This window comes from Aethalodelphis obliquidens, unplaced genomic scaffold (genome assembly GCF_003676395.1).
Source record: "Aethalodelphis obliquidens isolate GAN/ISIS:26980383/991018 unplaced genomic scaffold, ASM367639v1 scaffold20, whole genome shotgun sequence".
NCBI lineage: Eukaryota > Metazoa > Chordata > Mammalia > Artiodactyla > Delphinidae > Aethalodelphis > Aethalodelphis obliquidens.
In genome coordinates this window covers 14,872,630-14,890,923 of record NW_020837964.1, presented here as the reverse complement: position 1 = coordinate 14,890,923, position 18,294 = coordinate 14,872,630, and the positions used below count along the sequence as shown (strand labels likewise).

Here is an 18,294-nt window from a genome sequence, read left to right as displayed (position 1 = left end):
AGGACTTAAAGGGGATGTTTTGGTTAGTATAGGGTTGTCCCACATGACATATGCTTTTTAACAGACCTCCTACCAAGAGGTCAGCAGCTTCTAAAAGAGGTGTTTCAGCTCCTTTCCTGCTGGATTACTAGTGGGAGCCATTGAGGATTCACTGAAAGTTCTGCAGGGAACGAGGATCTGGTATGGATTTTCTAGAAGGGCATTTCTTTATTCAGCTGATATCTCTGGGGCACCTTCGCTGTGCCAGGCATTGTTCTAGGGCCTGGGGATAAATCAGTGGACAAAATCGACAAAGATCCCTGTTCTTGTGGAGGTTACTTTCTAGTGAAATAATTTCTCCAAGGATATGATATGATGGAGAAAAGTATGTGGCAGTTGCCCAAGTACCAACAAGAATTGGCCCATCTTCCAAAGGTGGTGGACCACCTGCCATATGCCATGTGTATCCTAAGCCATATACTTTGTACAGTGTGCCAATTTTTAAAGAATTTAGAACACAATGAAATATACTCAGTCTTCACTATATGAACATAATTGGCTCCAAAATTTTTGCTCACAGGCAAAACCTCATGTAAGTGCCCATTAATTCCCATCACAAGTAAACAAAAACTGTAATTTTTTTTTTTTTTTTTTGGCGGTATGTGGGCCTCTCACTGTTGCGGCCTCTCCCGTTGTGGAGCACAGGCTCCGGACGCGCAGGCTCAGCGGCCATGGCTCACGGGCCCAGCCTCTCTGCGGCATGTGGGATCTTCCCGGACCAGGGCACGAACCCACGTCCCCTGCATTGGCAGGTGGACTCTCAACCACTGCGCCACCAGGGAAGCCCTGTAATGTTTTTATAGATGGAAAAGCAAGCTCAGGAATCAAGTTAGTAATATCAATAAGAATGTTTGAATTTACTGTAGATAATTTTAAACTCTTATTAAACAAGTAAACTGTAAAACTTCCTGTAGCAATGTTAATTTTTAAGATTTCCTGCTTTTAATGTAAAATAGATAGCTAGTGGGAAGCAGCCACATAGCACAGGGAGATCAGCTTGGTGCTCTGTGACCACCTAGAGGGGTGGGATAGGGAGGGTGGGAGGGAGGGAGACACAAGAGGGAAGAGATATGGGAACATATGTATATGTGTAACTGATTCACTTTGTTATACAGCAGAAACTAACACACCATTGTAAAGCAATTATACTCCAATAAAGATGTTAAAAATAAATAAATTTAAAAACTAAAATTGTTGGTAGAACAAAAGATTTCCTGCTTTTTCTTTTTTTAAATTTATTTATTTATTTTGGGCTGCGTTGGGTCTTCGTTTCTGTGCATGGGCTTTCTCTAGTTGCGGTGAGAGGGGGCTACTCTTCGTTTCAGTGCACGGGCTTCTCACTGTCGTGGCTTCTCTTGTTGCGGAGCACGGGCTGTAGGCACACAGGCTTCAGTAGTTGTGGCTCGCGGGCTCCAGAGCACAGGCTCAGTAGTTGGGGTGCTCGGGCTCAGCTGCTCCACGGCATGTGGGATCTTCCTGGACCACGGATAGAACCCGTGTCCCCTAGAAGTGGCAGGCAGATTCTTAACCACTGCACCACGAGGGAAGCCCAGATTTCCTGCTTTTTAAAACATAAGTCTCACTAGAAACTGATATGTTTTGAATGGTAGTCGTGGCTAAAGGTGGTTTTCCATTGTTTATTGAAGACTTGTCCTTATCCTCACAAAGGTAATTTCCCAAAGATGATGAATTTTATGGTATTGTTGGTGGACTCCAGTATTACTCTCGAAAGTGCCACCAAGCTTTCTTGTTCAAGTGCCAAATCCTGGGAAATGCTGCCATCTTGAATCTTGGTAATGCTTCTAGGGCCTGAGAGTGCTACTGAATCACAAGCTTCAGCTTAAGATCAGCTCCCCACAAGAAGCAGCATGAGACTATCTGTCAGTATTTTGAAGCCTAGAGCAAAATTTCTTCCTGGCTTTTGAAATACATGTTCAAGAAGGCATGCTCTTTGAAAAAAGACCCTTTAATCAGTACAGAAAATTTGCTTCAGTAAATAACCTATTTTCCAATCACTATCATGCGTCTGGTAGCAACTGTAGCCTCAGCACTCACCATTTTGCCTGTGGTTGGTAGCTGCTGCAGATGTCACGTGACTTCAAATCGAGTGACCAGGTTCCACCCCCATATAAGCAAAACTGGGTAGAGGCACACATCGTTGTATTGAGCTTCACTTTATTGCACTCCACAAATATTACACTTTTTACAAATTGAAGGTTTGTGGCAACCCTATGTCGAGCAAGTCTATCGACACCATTTTCTTTTTTAACATCTTTATTGGAATATAATTGCTTTACAATGGTGTGTTAGTTTCTGCTGTATAACAAAGCGAATCAGTTACACATATACATATGTTCCCATATCTCTTCCCTCTTGCGTCTCCCTGCCTCCCATCCTCCCTATCCCACCCCTCTAGGTGGTCACAGAGCACCAAGCTGATCTCCCTGTGCTATGCGGCTGCTTCCCACTAGCTATCTATTTTACGTTTGGTAGTGTATATATGTATCGACGCCATTTTCAATAGCATTTGCTCACTTTGTGTCTCTGTGTCACATTTTGGTAATTCTTGCACTATTTCAAACTTTTTCATTATTATATTTGTTATGGTGATCTTTGATCAGTGACCTTTTTAAAATTTTTATTGGAGTATAGTTGCTTTACAATGTTGTTAATCAGTGATCTTTGATGTTACTTTTGCAAAAAGATTGCGACTCACTAAAGGTTCAGATGATGGTTACCATTTTTTAGCAATAAAGTATTTTTAAATTAAGGTATGTAATTTTTTAGCTATAATGCTTTTGCAAACTTAATAGACTACAGTATAGTGAAAACATAACTTCTATATGCACTGGGAAACCAGAAAATTTGTGTGACTTGATTTACTATGATATTTGCTTTATCTCAGTGGTCTGGAAGCACACCCACAACATTGTCGAGGTAATGCCTGTATCTAAGTGCACAGCTTATGTAAGTGAAACTCACCTAGCAGTGGAGGCTTGTGATTTCGGCCGTTGTTGAAGACTTCAGATCTAGGACAGGATCAGATGGTGCCTGAGGGTCAGCATTAGACTCTCAGTTCTTCTCATGCCCCAGTACTGGTTACAGAGCTTTGAATGATGAAATGTCAGATTAAATCAATTCCTACTGCATATTGATACTCAAAAGGCATCTGCCTGGAATTTAGTGTTCATAAAGTACATAAGATTAGAAATAGTGTACAGTGACCTCTGTGCACAATATTAGCAAGAAATTAAGTTTACTGGAACCTCAGAAACACTTGCCTTTATGGAGTTCTGAGGTGAGCACAGCCTCTTCTTACAACTACCTACAGTAAAAGTAATACATGGTTCATGGATATCACCTTATTACTCTCCCAGGGTTTTCATTCTGTTCTGATGAATAAAAACCCTTGTGTAATTTGGCCTTCAGGAGTGAATGGTTAGGTTCTGATTTCAAAAGCAAATTTCATTTGACATCCAGCAAAATACATTTGTTATTCAACTGGTTTAGGGCATCCTCAAAGAAAGGATTATTTATTCCAAACCTCAAAGAAATTGCCTCAGAGACTCTGAGTCAATGCTAATGTCCAAATTAGATGAGATCATCTACATTAAAGATCCAATTCTGAAACCCTAGTGGTGCAACAATATTGGGCTAGCAGGCCTACTGCTCAGGGGACATCTAAAACTAGAAGGAGTGGGCTTTCTTTTAATTGGCCTGAGAGAGAGGGCATTGAGCTTTTAACATAGAGAGGCTCAAGTTGTATATCACTGGTACTTTGTTAATAAGTCCTCAGTGTGCAACATATGCAACAATCTGGTGACATGGCCCTCGCCTTAGGATGCATATATTCAGCATCAAGGCAAGAGTATAGGGCATTTGACACTTCCATAGAGTAGGCATTGTATTGTCACCTTATCTGCTCATAGATGCGAAAGACAGTCCTGTGGCAAGGGGGGAGGGGATCCCAAGGACCCCACTCCCGTGAGCCTCCATACTCTATTCCCAGTATGGCGGTTATGAGAAAAGGGATTTAAAGCACTAGAATCAAACTGCTGCTCCTTGTCAGGTCAAGGATTTTGTTTTCTATTTAGAGAACAGTGTCGGTACACCATTTTTTAGCTGCTCTACACATATTCTCTTAAGAGAGTCCCTGGTAATTGTCTTAATGGTAATTACATGCTTGGGGCAGTTGACATGCACTGTTATTTTTCAGAAAGTGGGGAACAAGGGACAGGAGCAAGAGAGGAAGAGGGAGAGTTTTGAGATAATGAAATGCTTTTAATGACAGAGCCACACCGTTAACCTAATTAAACTGTAAAGTGGTTTTAAAAAAATCCAGGTACTAAATGGAAATGAAGGCATAAATCAGCTGAGACAGCGGCACTTCTGGGAAACCTTCTGAATTCCGAATACTCTGACATTGCCGTGTAGGATTCTCGTGGTTATTCTCTGTCCACCCCACCTCCCCGGCCTTGTGCAGAGGTCTCTTAAACTGACCTGTCCAGTAGGCTTGATTTATGATGTCCATATCAGGTCTCCGGCTCCCCCAGGAGTGTGCGTTATATAGCTCATATATTTAAGAAGCCAGTGCAGTCAGTGGGACATGGTGGCAGAGCACTGGCTGCAGGGTCAGGAGAGCAGAGCTCTCCTCATTCTGCTGCTAACCACCTGTGGGACTTTGGACACTGTCACTTGGATCACTTTGCCATTTCTGTGCACTCATGGCTTCTGTGTGCTTTTGCACCTGCAACTCTCTTAGAAGAATTGCCCTTGGGCTTTTGGGTTCACTTTGCTCATAAGAGCAGAAAGCTGGAAGTCCTTGGGAGCTTACGTCCCATGAGGCAGCCCTTAGCCATTGACTGGCTGATACTGAGGCTGACAGCCCAGCTTTCATTGCATCTAAGCAGGACAGACTCTGAGGTGTAACTTACACTCCGGAGTTTCCTGTGGAATTAGGCTGAAGCCACTCCCGCAAAACTTTGTCTGAAATTGTGCCCTTGCTCGGTTTCTTTCTCTTCCCTGTCCTGCTTCCCCCACCTCCTTGCTGATTTCTCTTGGGAGTGTTTCTTGAATAGATGCCATGAATCCTCACCAAAGAGGCTGCTCTGGGTAATTTAACATAAGCAAGCACCTACTATAAAAGCACCAGCCACAGTTCCAATATCTAAAACTTGGAGGTGGTAGTGCTTGCCCTCAAGAGCGTTACAAAAGGTTTGCACGGTGATAGGACTCAAGCACTGGACAGGTTCACAGAGGGCTTCTTGCTAATTTCTTTTTACACCGTTGTCACCCACAACACTGGGAGTGGAAGGTGGCGTCCTCTATGACAGGGCACCCACCCTCTTCCCACAGCTGTACACCCCCAAGCCCACCCAAGCCGCTATGCTCCCCATTCTCTATTTTGATCTTGATCACTAATTTCCATCTGACCTAGCAGTAATTAACAAATCTTTTTCTCTCATAATCAAAGACAGGGATCTTGTGCAATCAGCCCAGGGATTTTACTTTTATTCCCATTGGTGTACGTCTCCAAAGAAAAGCACTAGGTTTATAGGTGAGGGAGGTCTTCGGTTTAGTGGGTAGAAGGGAAAGTTAAGAGACTTTTCAGAAGCCACATCAACTCCATCACTGATTCACAGTAGTCTTGACAAGTCCATTCGACATCTCACTATGTTCATCTCATCAGTGACAGAGCCATTAATATTTATAGACAGTCCACTAGGTACCTGAAATTATTCTAGGCACTGACTTTCTCTTGAAAAGCAGGGGAAGCGTCTATGATGCACCCACAGTAGTGGATGAAGATTAATTAATGTAAATAAGTAATTGTCTGAATAATGCAGAGCACCCGGACACCTCACAAATGGATACTGTGTAAACATTACGCTGGATGAGTAATGACAGCTAAGGGTTGATGGACAAATTTCCAGCAAATTTAAAGTCTCTGTCAACCAGTGAATGAAAGGAAGCATTTTCTTGATAGTTCATAATTGATGCTTTTGTTTTTCTGACTGCTGAGGCGGGGGAGAGAGACAGAGAAGTGAGCAGCCTGAACAGCAAGCTCTTGAGCCTGCAAGCTGACATCAAGAATCTACACGATGTCTGCAAGAGACAGGGGAAGACCCTGCAGGAGACTCAGCTCTGTGTGGAGGAGGAGATGATGGACAGCGGCCACGTAAGGGCTTCAACATCCGTTTCCCACCTCTGCCCCCTCCGCTTCCACCTCTGCCCCCTTGGGCAGGACCAATAATAGAAAGTTCTTCCACTGGTCATTCAAGAGCATTTATTGAGCAAGCAATGAGAAAGAATTAAACACACACACCCTAACACACACACACACACACACACACACACACACACACACACAAATGCCATCCCTGCCCTCAGAATTTTTCCATCTAGCTATCTCCAAGGTCATCTACATCTGAGCCTCTGTCTTTTCCTTATCTGGCCTTTCACACCTGGCTTTGCAGCATCTGAGGCCCATTGCCCTGAAAAGACCAGATCATAGTTATATAAAGAGAGTAGCATCTCTTAATGGATTTTAGACAAACTTCTAAATCACCCATGAAAATAACAACCATCCCACTTGCTCCAAGGTGTCACTTCCTATCGGTGCAGCAGGAGCTCTTTATTGCCACACCTGCAGCTCTCTGCCTACAAGCTTTTCTTCTGGAAGCAAGAACCCAATCATAGGACAAGGTGAAGTACAGAAGAGTTAATACCCCTAGAAGCAGCCCTCAACCAATGACTGATGGGTAGATGGTTGATTAAATAACCTATCTCCCTTGCCCTATCTCACTGGAGATAACTCCAGGCATGCTCTTTGCTCTGTCCCAGAGTTCCTCAGTGGGGCCCAGCATCAGTTGCCCAACAGTGCTAACTAGGTTGGTAACACACCCTTTCACAGTTTCCTTCCCTGCCTTGTTCATTTCCCCGCTCCCCCTACCTGAGTTTCCTAAAATCACCTTCCACATAAGCTGCTACTTGACGTCTGGTTCCTTGCCATAGGACTTGCTTCCAGAGGTGCCCGAGCCAAGATAGTCAGCAACACCTGTCCTGAACAGGAGGACCTCCTGGCATGATCATCTTTCTTGAGACTGTGATTTTGAACTAATACTTATCCATAGCCTAGGCAGTTCATCAGCTGAGGCAACTTCATTTCACCCTGAGGTTTTCTCCCTTGGAAACTCTAGCTCTAAACTCTTTAAGCCAGCCTCTAAATTTTTCCACACAAGCTGGGGAGCCAGCTGGGAGATATTTTCCCATAGCTCTGTAAACACTTTGGGTTGCCAAGAACTCCTAACTTGCAGTCTTCATTTCTGCTTAGGGACTTGAGTCCTTGGCAAACATAAGGCAGGTACTTGTTGCACAGACCTGTTGTTAGACCTCCAAGTTAGCATCTTAGGTGCTGTGTAAACCATCACCATCATCTTCAACATTTGCAGTCAAGGACCTGGTCTCTCTTAATTGTGTCTGTTAGAGTTCTCCCGGGACTTACCACCTCCCTATAAGAACTACAAATTGTTCCTCTGCAATGCCCTAAAAATGCTAACAACAAAATAATTCTACCTTGTCTTACTGAGCACTACTGTCCTTTCTGTAGGAAGTCACAAATATAGAAAAATCCATTGGTTTTCCTAAATGGATCCCAGGAAGAATATTACCATAATTTATTTTCTTCCAACATTTTAAGATATTTTCACCATTGCTGTTGCAAGTTTATTTATTCCCCCAGTCAGGGAAAGCCATGTGGCAAATAAATGTACCTGGCAACTTGGAGGGAGAAAGGTATTGTCACATTTTTATTCTAATTGCCCAGAAGAAGGTCGAACAGCTTGAAGCAAGCTTTAAAACATGCTCTTTTTTCCCCAGCACTTAGTGCAGGATTTAAATTGCAGACTACGAATACAAATACACAATTAGATGCAGATTTAACACTCATCTACTCAGAAAATCATGCAAGATCTGCCTTCCACAAGGAAATATAATATGGGAACAAAGGGGGAACCCAAGACTTTCTGAAATTTTGACTAATATCTGACAAGGAGCTGGAGAAATAAGCAGGAGGTCATAGTTCAGGACACAGTTGTGTGAAAAAATCAAAATATTATATCAGATGTTATGTGTAACTAAAGGAGTGGCAGGCAGAGGGTAGGTGACCTTGTAAATCAAGAATACGTTGTGCTCCAGATCCCACGAACAGAGAGAGCTGTGCCTAGGGGAAACCAAGTGAGGTGCCTAGGGTACAAAAAGTGCCCACCCTGTACTTGCTCAACCCTGAGACTGAATGCCTCCTTTAAATTTGCACATCACTTGCCTCACTCTAGTCCCAACCCTGCTCATGTATCAAAAGTGCCTCCATTAAAGTGAAAGGAGAAAAGGACAACAGAGATATCATAGTAAAACGATGATGAAACCAGAAAAAGAGCAGTTTCCCAGGCTCCTTTGGCCCCGGTGGTGGCATGGAGAGAATACCCTGATATTCAGTAGAGTTTGGATTGCCAAACTCATCTTTGCAGTGGACTGAGGAATTATTTTTAACAGAAAACTGTAAGAAATTTGATTTCTGCAGATAAAAGTAATTCATTGAATATATAAAGATTTAATACACTCGATGGAAATTATCACACAAAGATATCATTTTGAATGATTGGGAATAAAAAAACTTTAAGAGAAATTGCTAAATGCAATGTGGGATCTAGGATTGGCTCCTGGAACAGAAAAAAAAATAGTAGAAGAACTGATAAAATCCAAATAAACTATGTAGTATAAGTAATAGCAATTTACCAATGTTAACTTCCTAGTTGGACAAATGTACCATGGTTATGTAAAATGTTAACATTAGGGGAAGGTGAGTGAAGAGTATATGGGAACATTCTGTACTACTTTTGGAATTTTTCTGTAAATCTAAAATTATTCCAAAATAAAGAGGGTTTTTTTTTTTTAAGTGAATCTCTGGTAAATAGAGATCACTGATAAGAAAAATGTCTAAACCATGAAGATGTGTCCAGAAGAAATGGATGTCACTGAAACACACAGTTCTACACTCTACCAATATAAGAAAGTACAAGAAATGCAATTTGTAGAAGATATAAAAAGTAATAGGTGAACCTATCTAGTGATATAAGGCTAAACCAGGCTTACATGGGAAATATCTCACTTCCTACCTCAAAAATAGGGAAAGAAGTTCTGACAATGACTGGGAAAAGATGGGGCTTTTCCTCTTAAATGAAGAAAAATAAAAATTATCAGGGATTCAGTTTTCAGAGCAATGCTAACCTGAACAAAAGAGTCAGCGCAAACTAGGAGAGAGAATAAAATGGTTTAAAAGTATTTTGAAAAGCCGGCTTTAGGTAAAGCAGCAGGGCCTGATGACATACTTCGAAGAGAAGCAGCCGCACAGCACAGGGAGATCAGCTAGGTGGTTTGTGACCACCTAGAGGGGTGGGATAGGGAGGGTGGGAGGGAAGGAGACGCAAGAGGGAAGAGATATGGGAACATATGTATATGTATAACTGATTCACTTTGTTATACAGCAGAAACTAACACACCATTGTAAAGCAATTATACTCCAATAAAGATGTTAAAAAAAAAATAAGACCCAACGCAGCCAAAATAAATAAATAAATAAAGAGTACTTAAGGAATTGGCCGGTGTTATTACATAGCTGCTAGCGATTATTTTTGAGAACTCAAGGGGATAAAGAAAGTCCCTGTAGACTGAAAAAGGGTAAATGCAGTGCTCATCTTTTTAAAAAGGGAAAAAGGACAATCCCGGTAATTATAGACCTGTCAGCTTAACTTCAATATCAGGGAAAATATAGAACTTAACATCAATCAATTAGCATCAACTTGAAAAGCACAAAGTATTGGGTGGAAACCAACATGAGTTTTCAAAAGACGAATCGTGCCAGGCCAATTAATTTTCTTCTGTGATCAAGGGGCCACACAGGCAAGGAGGGAGCAGTAGCTATAATCTCTTCGACCATAAGTAGGGCTGAAAAGTAGTCTAAATATGGCAACAGTTCCTACAGGTGGCCAAGTCTCTATCTTTTAAGACAACTGAGGCCTGGACAGAAATCTATCTGAGAAACACTGGTAGACCAGATGGCCTCCAGAATCACGTCCAACCCTGGATGGCCACTTTAGGAACTGATCTTACTTCCATGAGATTATTTCCAACTTTCTCATTTTCTCCAGATCTCAGTTTAAAGGTCAAAGCAGAATCTAGTAAAATATCTATGTCTTCACTCTAAAGAAAACTTTTTTAAAAAAGAAGACAAAGAAGCAGTAGAAAATGCATTGATGCCTTTGTGACACTGCTTTTTGGTACAAATGTAAGTGAAATTCAGGCTTAATCCATAGTGTGTCATTTTCTATTCATGTAGAATTAAGAAAATAATCTTTTGAATACTTAAGGATAAATAAGTAGAAATTTAATAGGTCTCAGATAAGTCTAGGCATTTCTCCAAGTCTTTGAAATTTGATTCCTAAGCCCATAGGTATCTACAGTGTGCAAATGTTTAATCCTCATCCAAGAAAACTCTAGTTTCTCTGCAGGTATGAGCAGTTCTTGGATCTTTATAAGCAGGCAAATTAGATCAGGTACTACCTTTGCCTTGTACTGAAAGATTTTAGCGAACTCTCATCATCTGGTTGGTCTCTTATATTACCTCAAACCAAAATTAAACCCAGAAGTTTTAACATGTCCTCTGAGGAAGAGATGATTAGCAGTTCCCCAGTATCACTGCCAGGTTACTAAGCTTTATACTAGGAAAGGACATTCTTTACCCACAGGAGGCTTTAAAGTCAAAGAACAATTATGAACACACTAAAGTATAGATGATGTACTTGGAGGGGAAGCCCTAAGGAAAGAGTTTGGCTTCTTTAAAAGAAGAGCATTTCTCTTATTCTTTTGGGTAATGAAATAAGGGGAAGCAGAGATAGAATATAATGAGGAGACTAGTCAGTTTTCAACTGGGTCATACACATCCAGCAGTGGAGAGGCAGGTCCAAATCAATACTTGCACACAAGCACTAGAAGGACCAGGAATCCTGTTTCTTAATTTTCAGAGATCAAGTCACTGTCAACAAAGCCAAGAGAAACAGGATTGGAGCAAAATTTGGTAAGGATTTTATTGGGTATTAGCTTTACTAAAATAAGCCCTTCTGCAGTAACCATACACCAGATGTTCACTCCTTTGCTTTAGTTCTACCCACATTAAGTACTTATTCGCGACCATGTCTTTTTCCAATTAGCTCCCCACCCCACAGTTTACCTGTATAGACAGAGGACTTGGGCTCTTGAGAACCTCCCCCATATATGTTTCTGTGCATGCACACCTGAGCACACACACAGACACACACACACACACACACACACCCCGCTTCCAAGTCCCTTCTCTCTGAACCTCATTCACAGATGAGTTGTAAGAATAGCACAATTCTTATCTTGAAAAGAATGAAAGCACTTAACTAAAAACATTTATTATAAACGTTGGCAATTGTAGCTACACAGAGTAAATACAAAATTCAGCTTTGTTTGGCCTAGGAAAGAATTCTCTCAGGCCAAGGGTTCAGCTTGTCTTTGCCTGGGATTTTTTTTGCCTGGTGACCATTGTGGTGCATTTTCTGTTTTCTCTTTCAGATTGAACTGACACAGTCAGCTGTTGTCTTTCTGGCTCTGAACTGGGCTGATCAGCCTCTCTGATCTTATCTGTGCTGTCTCCACCCACTCTCACTACAGAAGATTTTCTCTCTTTTGGGTCCCAGCTCTTACTGAATTAATCTCTTTAACACTCCATCTCTCCAGTTACTCAGAGCAAAACCATGGAGTTATCCTGCCTTGTATGACCATTATCTCCCACCATCCCACATCTAACGCAGAAGCAAATCCTGTGGAGTCTACTTTCAAATATACATCTAAAATCCAGCCATCTCTCCCAACTCCTCCCTTGGTCCATGCCGCTGTCACTTCTCACCTGGATTCTTGCAGTAGCCTCCACGCTGGTCTCCCTGCTTCTATCTTTGGCTCCCTACAGTTCATTTTCAGTCTAACAGCCAGTGTGTCCTTTGTGACATCTACAGGAGATCACATCACTTCTCTGCTCAGTACACTCCACTGGCCTTTCACCTCTCTAAAAGGAAAAGTTAAAATTTTCAGAAAGGCCTACATGGTCCTAGGGGACCTCACCTCCCTTTCCTTTCTCACCTCATCTGGTACCGTTCTCCCGCTTACTGTCTCTGCTCCAGCCAGAACAAAGTGGCTTCTCAAACACCGCCAGGCACCTCCCACCTCCAGGCCTCAGCGCCTGCTATTACCTCTCACTGGAGTGTTCCTGTTGTAGATTCCCACCAGGCTCCTTCCCTGCCTCCTCCAAGTCTGGACTCAGATGTCACCTTCTCAAAGCGATCTTCCATGAAAACAAAATTAATTCAAAATTACAACTTCCTCCATCCTGGCATTCCTCATCTCCCTCCCCTGCTTTACTCTCCTCCACCGCACTTTTTCCTCTTAATAAACTACATAACTTACTTCTGTAATTTGCTACCTCTCTCTCTCTCTCTCTCTCTCTCTCTCTCTCTCTCTCATTCCCTCTCTCTGTCTCTCTCTTCCTCCACACATTCCCCCCAGTAGATGCAAAATTCTTGAAGGCAGAGATTCTGTTTTATATACTTCTGTATCCCCATTGCCTAGTCGAGTGCTTGGCACATAGCTGGTATTCCCTTAATATTTGCTAAACAAATTAACTAAATGAAAATATATTCACACAATAGCTACCATGTTAATGTTCATAGCAGCATTACTCATAATAGAAACCGAAGCAATCCAGCTATCTATTAACTGGTGAACAGATAAACAAAATATGGTATATTCATACTATTCAGCAGTAAAAATCAGTATTCAGAACAGAATCCTGATTCTTGCTACAGCCTGGATGAACCTCGAAAACATTATGCTAAGTGAAAGAAGCCAGACACAAAATATGACATATTATACAATTCCACTTATATGAAATGTCTGGAAAGGGCAAATTCATAGAGGCAGAAAACAGATTAGTGGTTGCCTGGAGCTGGGGTAGCAATGGGAGTGACAAATGGGCATGAGGGAATTTTCAAGGCGATGGAAACATTCCAAAACTGGATTGCAATCATGGCTGCCCAACTCTATAAACTTGCTACAAATCATTGAATTGTACACTTACAGTAGTTGAATTTTATGATATATAGAGAATACTTCAATAAAACAATTAAAAAAAGTTTATTTTAAAACACTTTGAAATTACTCTGTTAATGAGGCCAAGGCTACAAGCTCAAATTCTTGGGAGCCAATGAGATTGCTTATTCTCTATTTTGTTTCTTTCTTTCCTTCAATTCCTAGCTGTGTATGAATCTATAATCTAGGCCCTATAGGAGGAGACATAGCCCCTGCCCTTTGGGAATTTATAATCTAATTAAAAGATAAAATGCACAGAGATCATTACAATGCAAGGCAGAATATGAAATGCCACATTAAGGACATGCCAGGAAAGTGTTAAGTAGGAAGACAATAAGCAGAGAAGGGCGCTAAGGAGGGCCTACAGGCCACCCTCTTCACCCCCCTCTCTTCCACATGTCACCATGTTACTGAAAGTAGGATCCGACTGCTCGCTACTCTAAAGCCAGTACTCGAGACGCAAGGTTGGTAAAAGGAAACTTTGCTTTATTTCAGAGACTGGCAACTGGGGAGGAGGGCAGACTCACATCCAAAGGCTGACTCCCCCCACTGACAATCAGTGGGCAAGAGCTTTTAAAGCGGAGTTTCGGGGGTGTATATGTGGAGGGAGGGGGCTGCATGCAGAAACAGCACAGTCAGCCCTGACAGTCATCTTGAAATTGGTCATCGGTGGGTCTGATCAGCGTCATCTTGATTGTTTTAAGTACAGTTAATCTTTAGTTGCAGGGTGGGTTTGTTCCCATTTCTTTGAGCCCATTTCTCAGAATTGTGGCAGCTTATGTCATGGCTACAGTCTGGTCATCATGTAATTAACTTTTTTCACCTGGGGGTTTCAGTATCTACAAGACAGCTCAAGGGATATGGCTCAGAATATTATCTATAGCCCTTGAGGAGGAACTAAATGTCCTTGACTTTGTTTAATGACTAAACTATTATTAGTGGGTCTTGTTTGACTGCTTTACTTTGCTTCTGCATTTTCTCACTTCTCTGATAAAACTTATTCTTTGGCTAAAGTTTTTCTACAGACAAAAGGCAGGCAGAGCACATGGAGGGGAGGACCATAGGGTCCTGCTCCATTTCAACCAGGAATATTGGGCAAGAAAATATAGAAGCATCAGTGCAAAGGTCTCAGTCGTACTAGAATAAACAACTCAGGGTTGTGTCCTATTAGCAGAATACCTGATACAGTGTAGGTGTTCAACATATGCTTATTGAATGAATGAATGAAAATGTAGGTGGGGTGTGGCAGCATTTCAGGTTGATTGTAGACTGGCAGGGAGAGATCTCACACACACACATACACACGCACACACACACACACACACACACACACACACACACACACTCAGCATCTGCAAGGTCACATCTGCCTTCAGAAGGAGACAGAGTCAGTGCCCAGATGTGCCTGAACAATATCTCTGCCTCCCGTTTCCCAGCATTCCAGAAAGCTACTTCCCCAAGAGTTTGTCCTTTTATCTGGGCATTTTTAATAATCAAGTTTAGTCCAAGAACCATAACCAGAAATTCATTCCCTTCCAGGTCGATTGTGTTATCTTTATACGTGAAGACAAAACATAAGCATATTATCGAGTGTATCTTTATACTACTCTCTAGGTTCTTTATGTGAATGTTTTCTCTTCTGACCTACATAATAGGAATGGTAGATCTGAATAGTAGGAAGAAACTATGGTTTTTTCCTTCTTTTAAATCCTTCCCATAGAGTGGAAGTGCAAAGTGATGTTTAATTGTGAATAGAGTGAAATGTTTAATAAGTGCTCTGGAGATGAAAAGATAAATGGATGCATAGATGGATGTGAATGGTTGAACAAATGAAAAAAATCAAAGAATGAATGCCTGCTTGGTGACAATCTAAAGCCTTTCTGTATATTTGATCTCAATTACAGGATAAGAAGCAAGTGTCAGCATTTGAGGAGTCACACATGGAGTTTGAGCCCAATAAACAGTGTCATCTGAGACAACTCCAACAGCTCAAGAAAAAGTTGCTGGCCCTTCAGCAAGAACTGGAGTTTCGCACCGAGGAGCTGCAGACTTCTTACTGTTCCCTCCTGCAGTATCAGTCCATCCTGGAGAAGGAGACTTCCGACCTGGTCATTCTCCACCATCACTGCAAGATGAAAGAAGATGAGGTATAGATAAAGTAACTATGGAAATGTCCCATATGCCCATGTACCTACAGAAATCAGGCCAAAGCTACTAGAAAGCAAGCATTGGACTTAGAGAAGAGCTTCACAACATCTTGAGCAGGTTTTATCAACTTTCCCTCTTTAAGTCTTGATTTTTTTTGAAGCTGAACAGAGGGAACTAAACAGAATGGCATAATTGGGTGAAAGCTCCAGTATTAATGCACATGGGGTATGTGGTATGTGTGTACATGTGTGGGAGGTGTGTATGTGCACGCACATATATGTGTATGGTGTGCATGTAGGTTTATCATCTCCATTCTATTACCATGGCAATTTAAATGCAAAAGACTCTGGTTCTCTGAGGGTTATGAAGGAGGTATAAGGTCTATTAAGTCAATCATTTTTAGAAAAATCAGGTTTTGGTCATATATACATTCCTGGCACTTGCACAGTTGATAAGATAACAAGACACTGAGTCTGAGTCAATCGCTGACAGCACCAGATCAGTCATTTTTTTCAGACTAGAGTTTTAGATCACATAGACTTAGCTTAAGTACATTCTGGACATTCATTTCTATTCATGTCCGAGGATAGTATTTTTTTTTAAACCAGAGAGTATCATCCTTGTAGAATCCCAAGTAAATTCCAAAGAACAAAACCATAGAACTAAAATCAGTTGGGAAGTGATAGCACTGGCAGTAGTAAAACCATGGGTTCAAAGGAATGGGACAGGGACTTCCCTCGTGGCGCAATGGTTAAGAATCTACCTGCCAACGCAGGGGACACAGGTTCGAGCTCTGGTCCGGGAAGATCCCACATGCCGTGGAGCACCTAAGCCCGTGCGCAACTATTGAGCCTGCGCACTAGAGCCCGCGAGCCACAACTACTGAGCCTGCTCTCTAGAGCCCGCGAGCCATAACTACTGAACCTTCATGCCACAACTACTGAAGCCCGCGCACCTAGAGCCTGTGCTCCACCAACAAGAGAAGCCACCGCAATGAGAAGCCCTCACACCGCAACAAAGAGCAGCCCCTGCTTGCCGCAACTAGAGAAAGCCCGTGCGCAGCAACGAAGACCCAATGCAGCCATAAATAAATAAATACATTTATTAAAAAAAAAAAAAGGGAATGGGACAGGCAGCCTCCTCTGGCATTTTCTTCCTCTGCCCTTAAAGATAAAATTCCAAGGGCTATCTTGAATGGTGCTGTTTTAAGAACTAACTCCAGGGGTTTTATGAAGGGCCTTAAAGAACATGGAATTTTTTTTAAAGGAAATATTATGGCCAATAAGAATTTGCTGAAAAGGACTGGGAGGGAAAGGAACAAAGAAAGGTTATCCTACATAATATAATCTGGGACAAAGCCTGTGAGCATAAAACATGGTTTAATAAAGCTAATGCAGGGCTGTGTTAAAACTGTCTGGTTCATCTTAACTTAAACAAGAGTCCAGCCTAGATAAAGTCACCCTGAATTAGTTGGGATTCTATTTGGCTGCATATAACAGAAAACCCCGTAGTAATAGTGTCTTAAATAAGATAGTTTATTTCTATGACATATAAAAGAAGGTCAGAGAGAGGTAGTCTAGGACTGTTATGGTAACTACATGTGTCATCAGATACATAGGGTTCTGTCTTTCAGCACCACCATCATCAGCCCAAGGCTTCCATTTTCTAGTTCACCTAAGACAGCTGCTGGAGCTCCAACCATCACATCTTCATTCCAAATAATCGGGTGGGAGGTGGGGTGGGGAGAGAAAGGCACACTCCTCCCTTTTAAGGACACTTCCCAGGAGCTGCACACAACACTTTCACTTATATACCATTGGCGAGAATTAGTCACATAGCTACAGCTAGTTCTTAGGAAGGCAAGGAAATGCAGTGTTTTAGTGAGGCTCACTATTGTCCCAAATAAAGTCAAGGTGTGGGATTCGGCAGGCAGCAGTCACAAAATGGGAAAACTTTGGAAAAATTACTTTAGGCATTCTGCCAAGTTCCCCCAATATTTTGTTCACAGAAGTATCAAACTTCTGTCTAATGTTGGGTTTCCCAACAACAGATCTTAAGGAGATGAATATAAGTACTAGTCAATTCAGGAGGTGATCCCAGGAAGCATGGTGGGAGAATAGGGAAGTGAGTCAAACAAAGGCAGGAAGCCCATAAAGAAAATCAAGAAGATCACTGCTATGGGAAACTGAGGTTCAATCCCTCTGGAGAATTCTGGGAGATAATGTAGAACACCCCTCAGATTGATCCCAGCCAACCACCCCAGTCATTGGTTGAGAGTTGCACCTGAGGGTATTAAACTCCCCAGTGCTTGTCACTTGCCTTGTCTTGCTCCTCTGCTTGAGTGGACTCCTGGGGCCAGAGCAACGCTCAGGCAAAGAGTTGAAGATGCTTGTGGTTGGAGTGGGGTTAGCATGCAAAGAGATGGTGGGTGTCAAGGGGATATGAGCTTCCGTTATAAACGTTTGAATATAAAATATTCCTTTCCTCTTTTCCTTACCAAATAAACACCTCAAACTAAATGATTTTCTCCCAAGACGAATCTCAAATGACAGGCAGCAAATATATTAGCTTAGACCAATAAAATGTGTTCTGTCTGAATTCTACTGAACTATTTGAACCCAAATGAAGCCTTCCTGATGACCCTCCTGCTCTTAACTTTTCAACACATATAATTCAAGCTATATAATTTAGCTCACTCAACAGTTGTTTGCTAGTTTTAAATCGTATCTCTCCCCGATTTGTAAGAGTTTGTAAATTCTTTGAGGGAGGAGCCTATGTTATATAGGTATACATACCCCTAAGCACCCAAAACAGTGTTCATGAGCATTCAATAAATATCTGTCAGTTGGTTGACTAATTAATTGATTAGGAAGAAAAAGAACCTAA

General features: G+C 41.8%; 1 protein-coding gene across 1 annotated transcript in view; it reads left to right on the top strand.

Annotated features, from left to right (window-relative positions):
• Nucleotides 1-2,979: 2,979 nt before the first annotated feature.
• The window catches only part of PMFBP1 (polyamine modulated factor 1 binding protein 1), a 38,300-nt gene continuing 22,985 nt past the window's right edge, over nucleotides 2,980-18,294 (top strand). Inside the window, exons 1-3 of the mRNA XM_027119919.1 lie at nucleotides 2,980-3,006; nucleotides 6,026-6,217; nucleotides 15,165-15,407. Of these exons, the coding sequence (XP_026975720.1) occupies nucleotides 2,980-3,006; nucleotides 6,026-6,217; nucleotides 15,165-15,407 (462 nt within the window). The remainder of the gene's footprint in view (nucleotides 3,007-6,025; nucleotides 6,218-15,164; nucleotides 15,408-18,294) is intronic.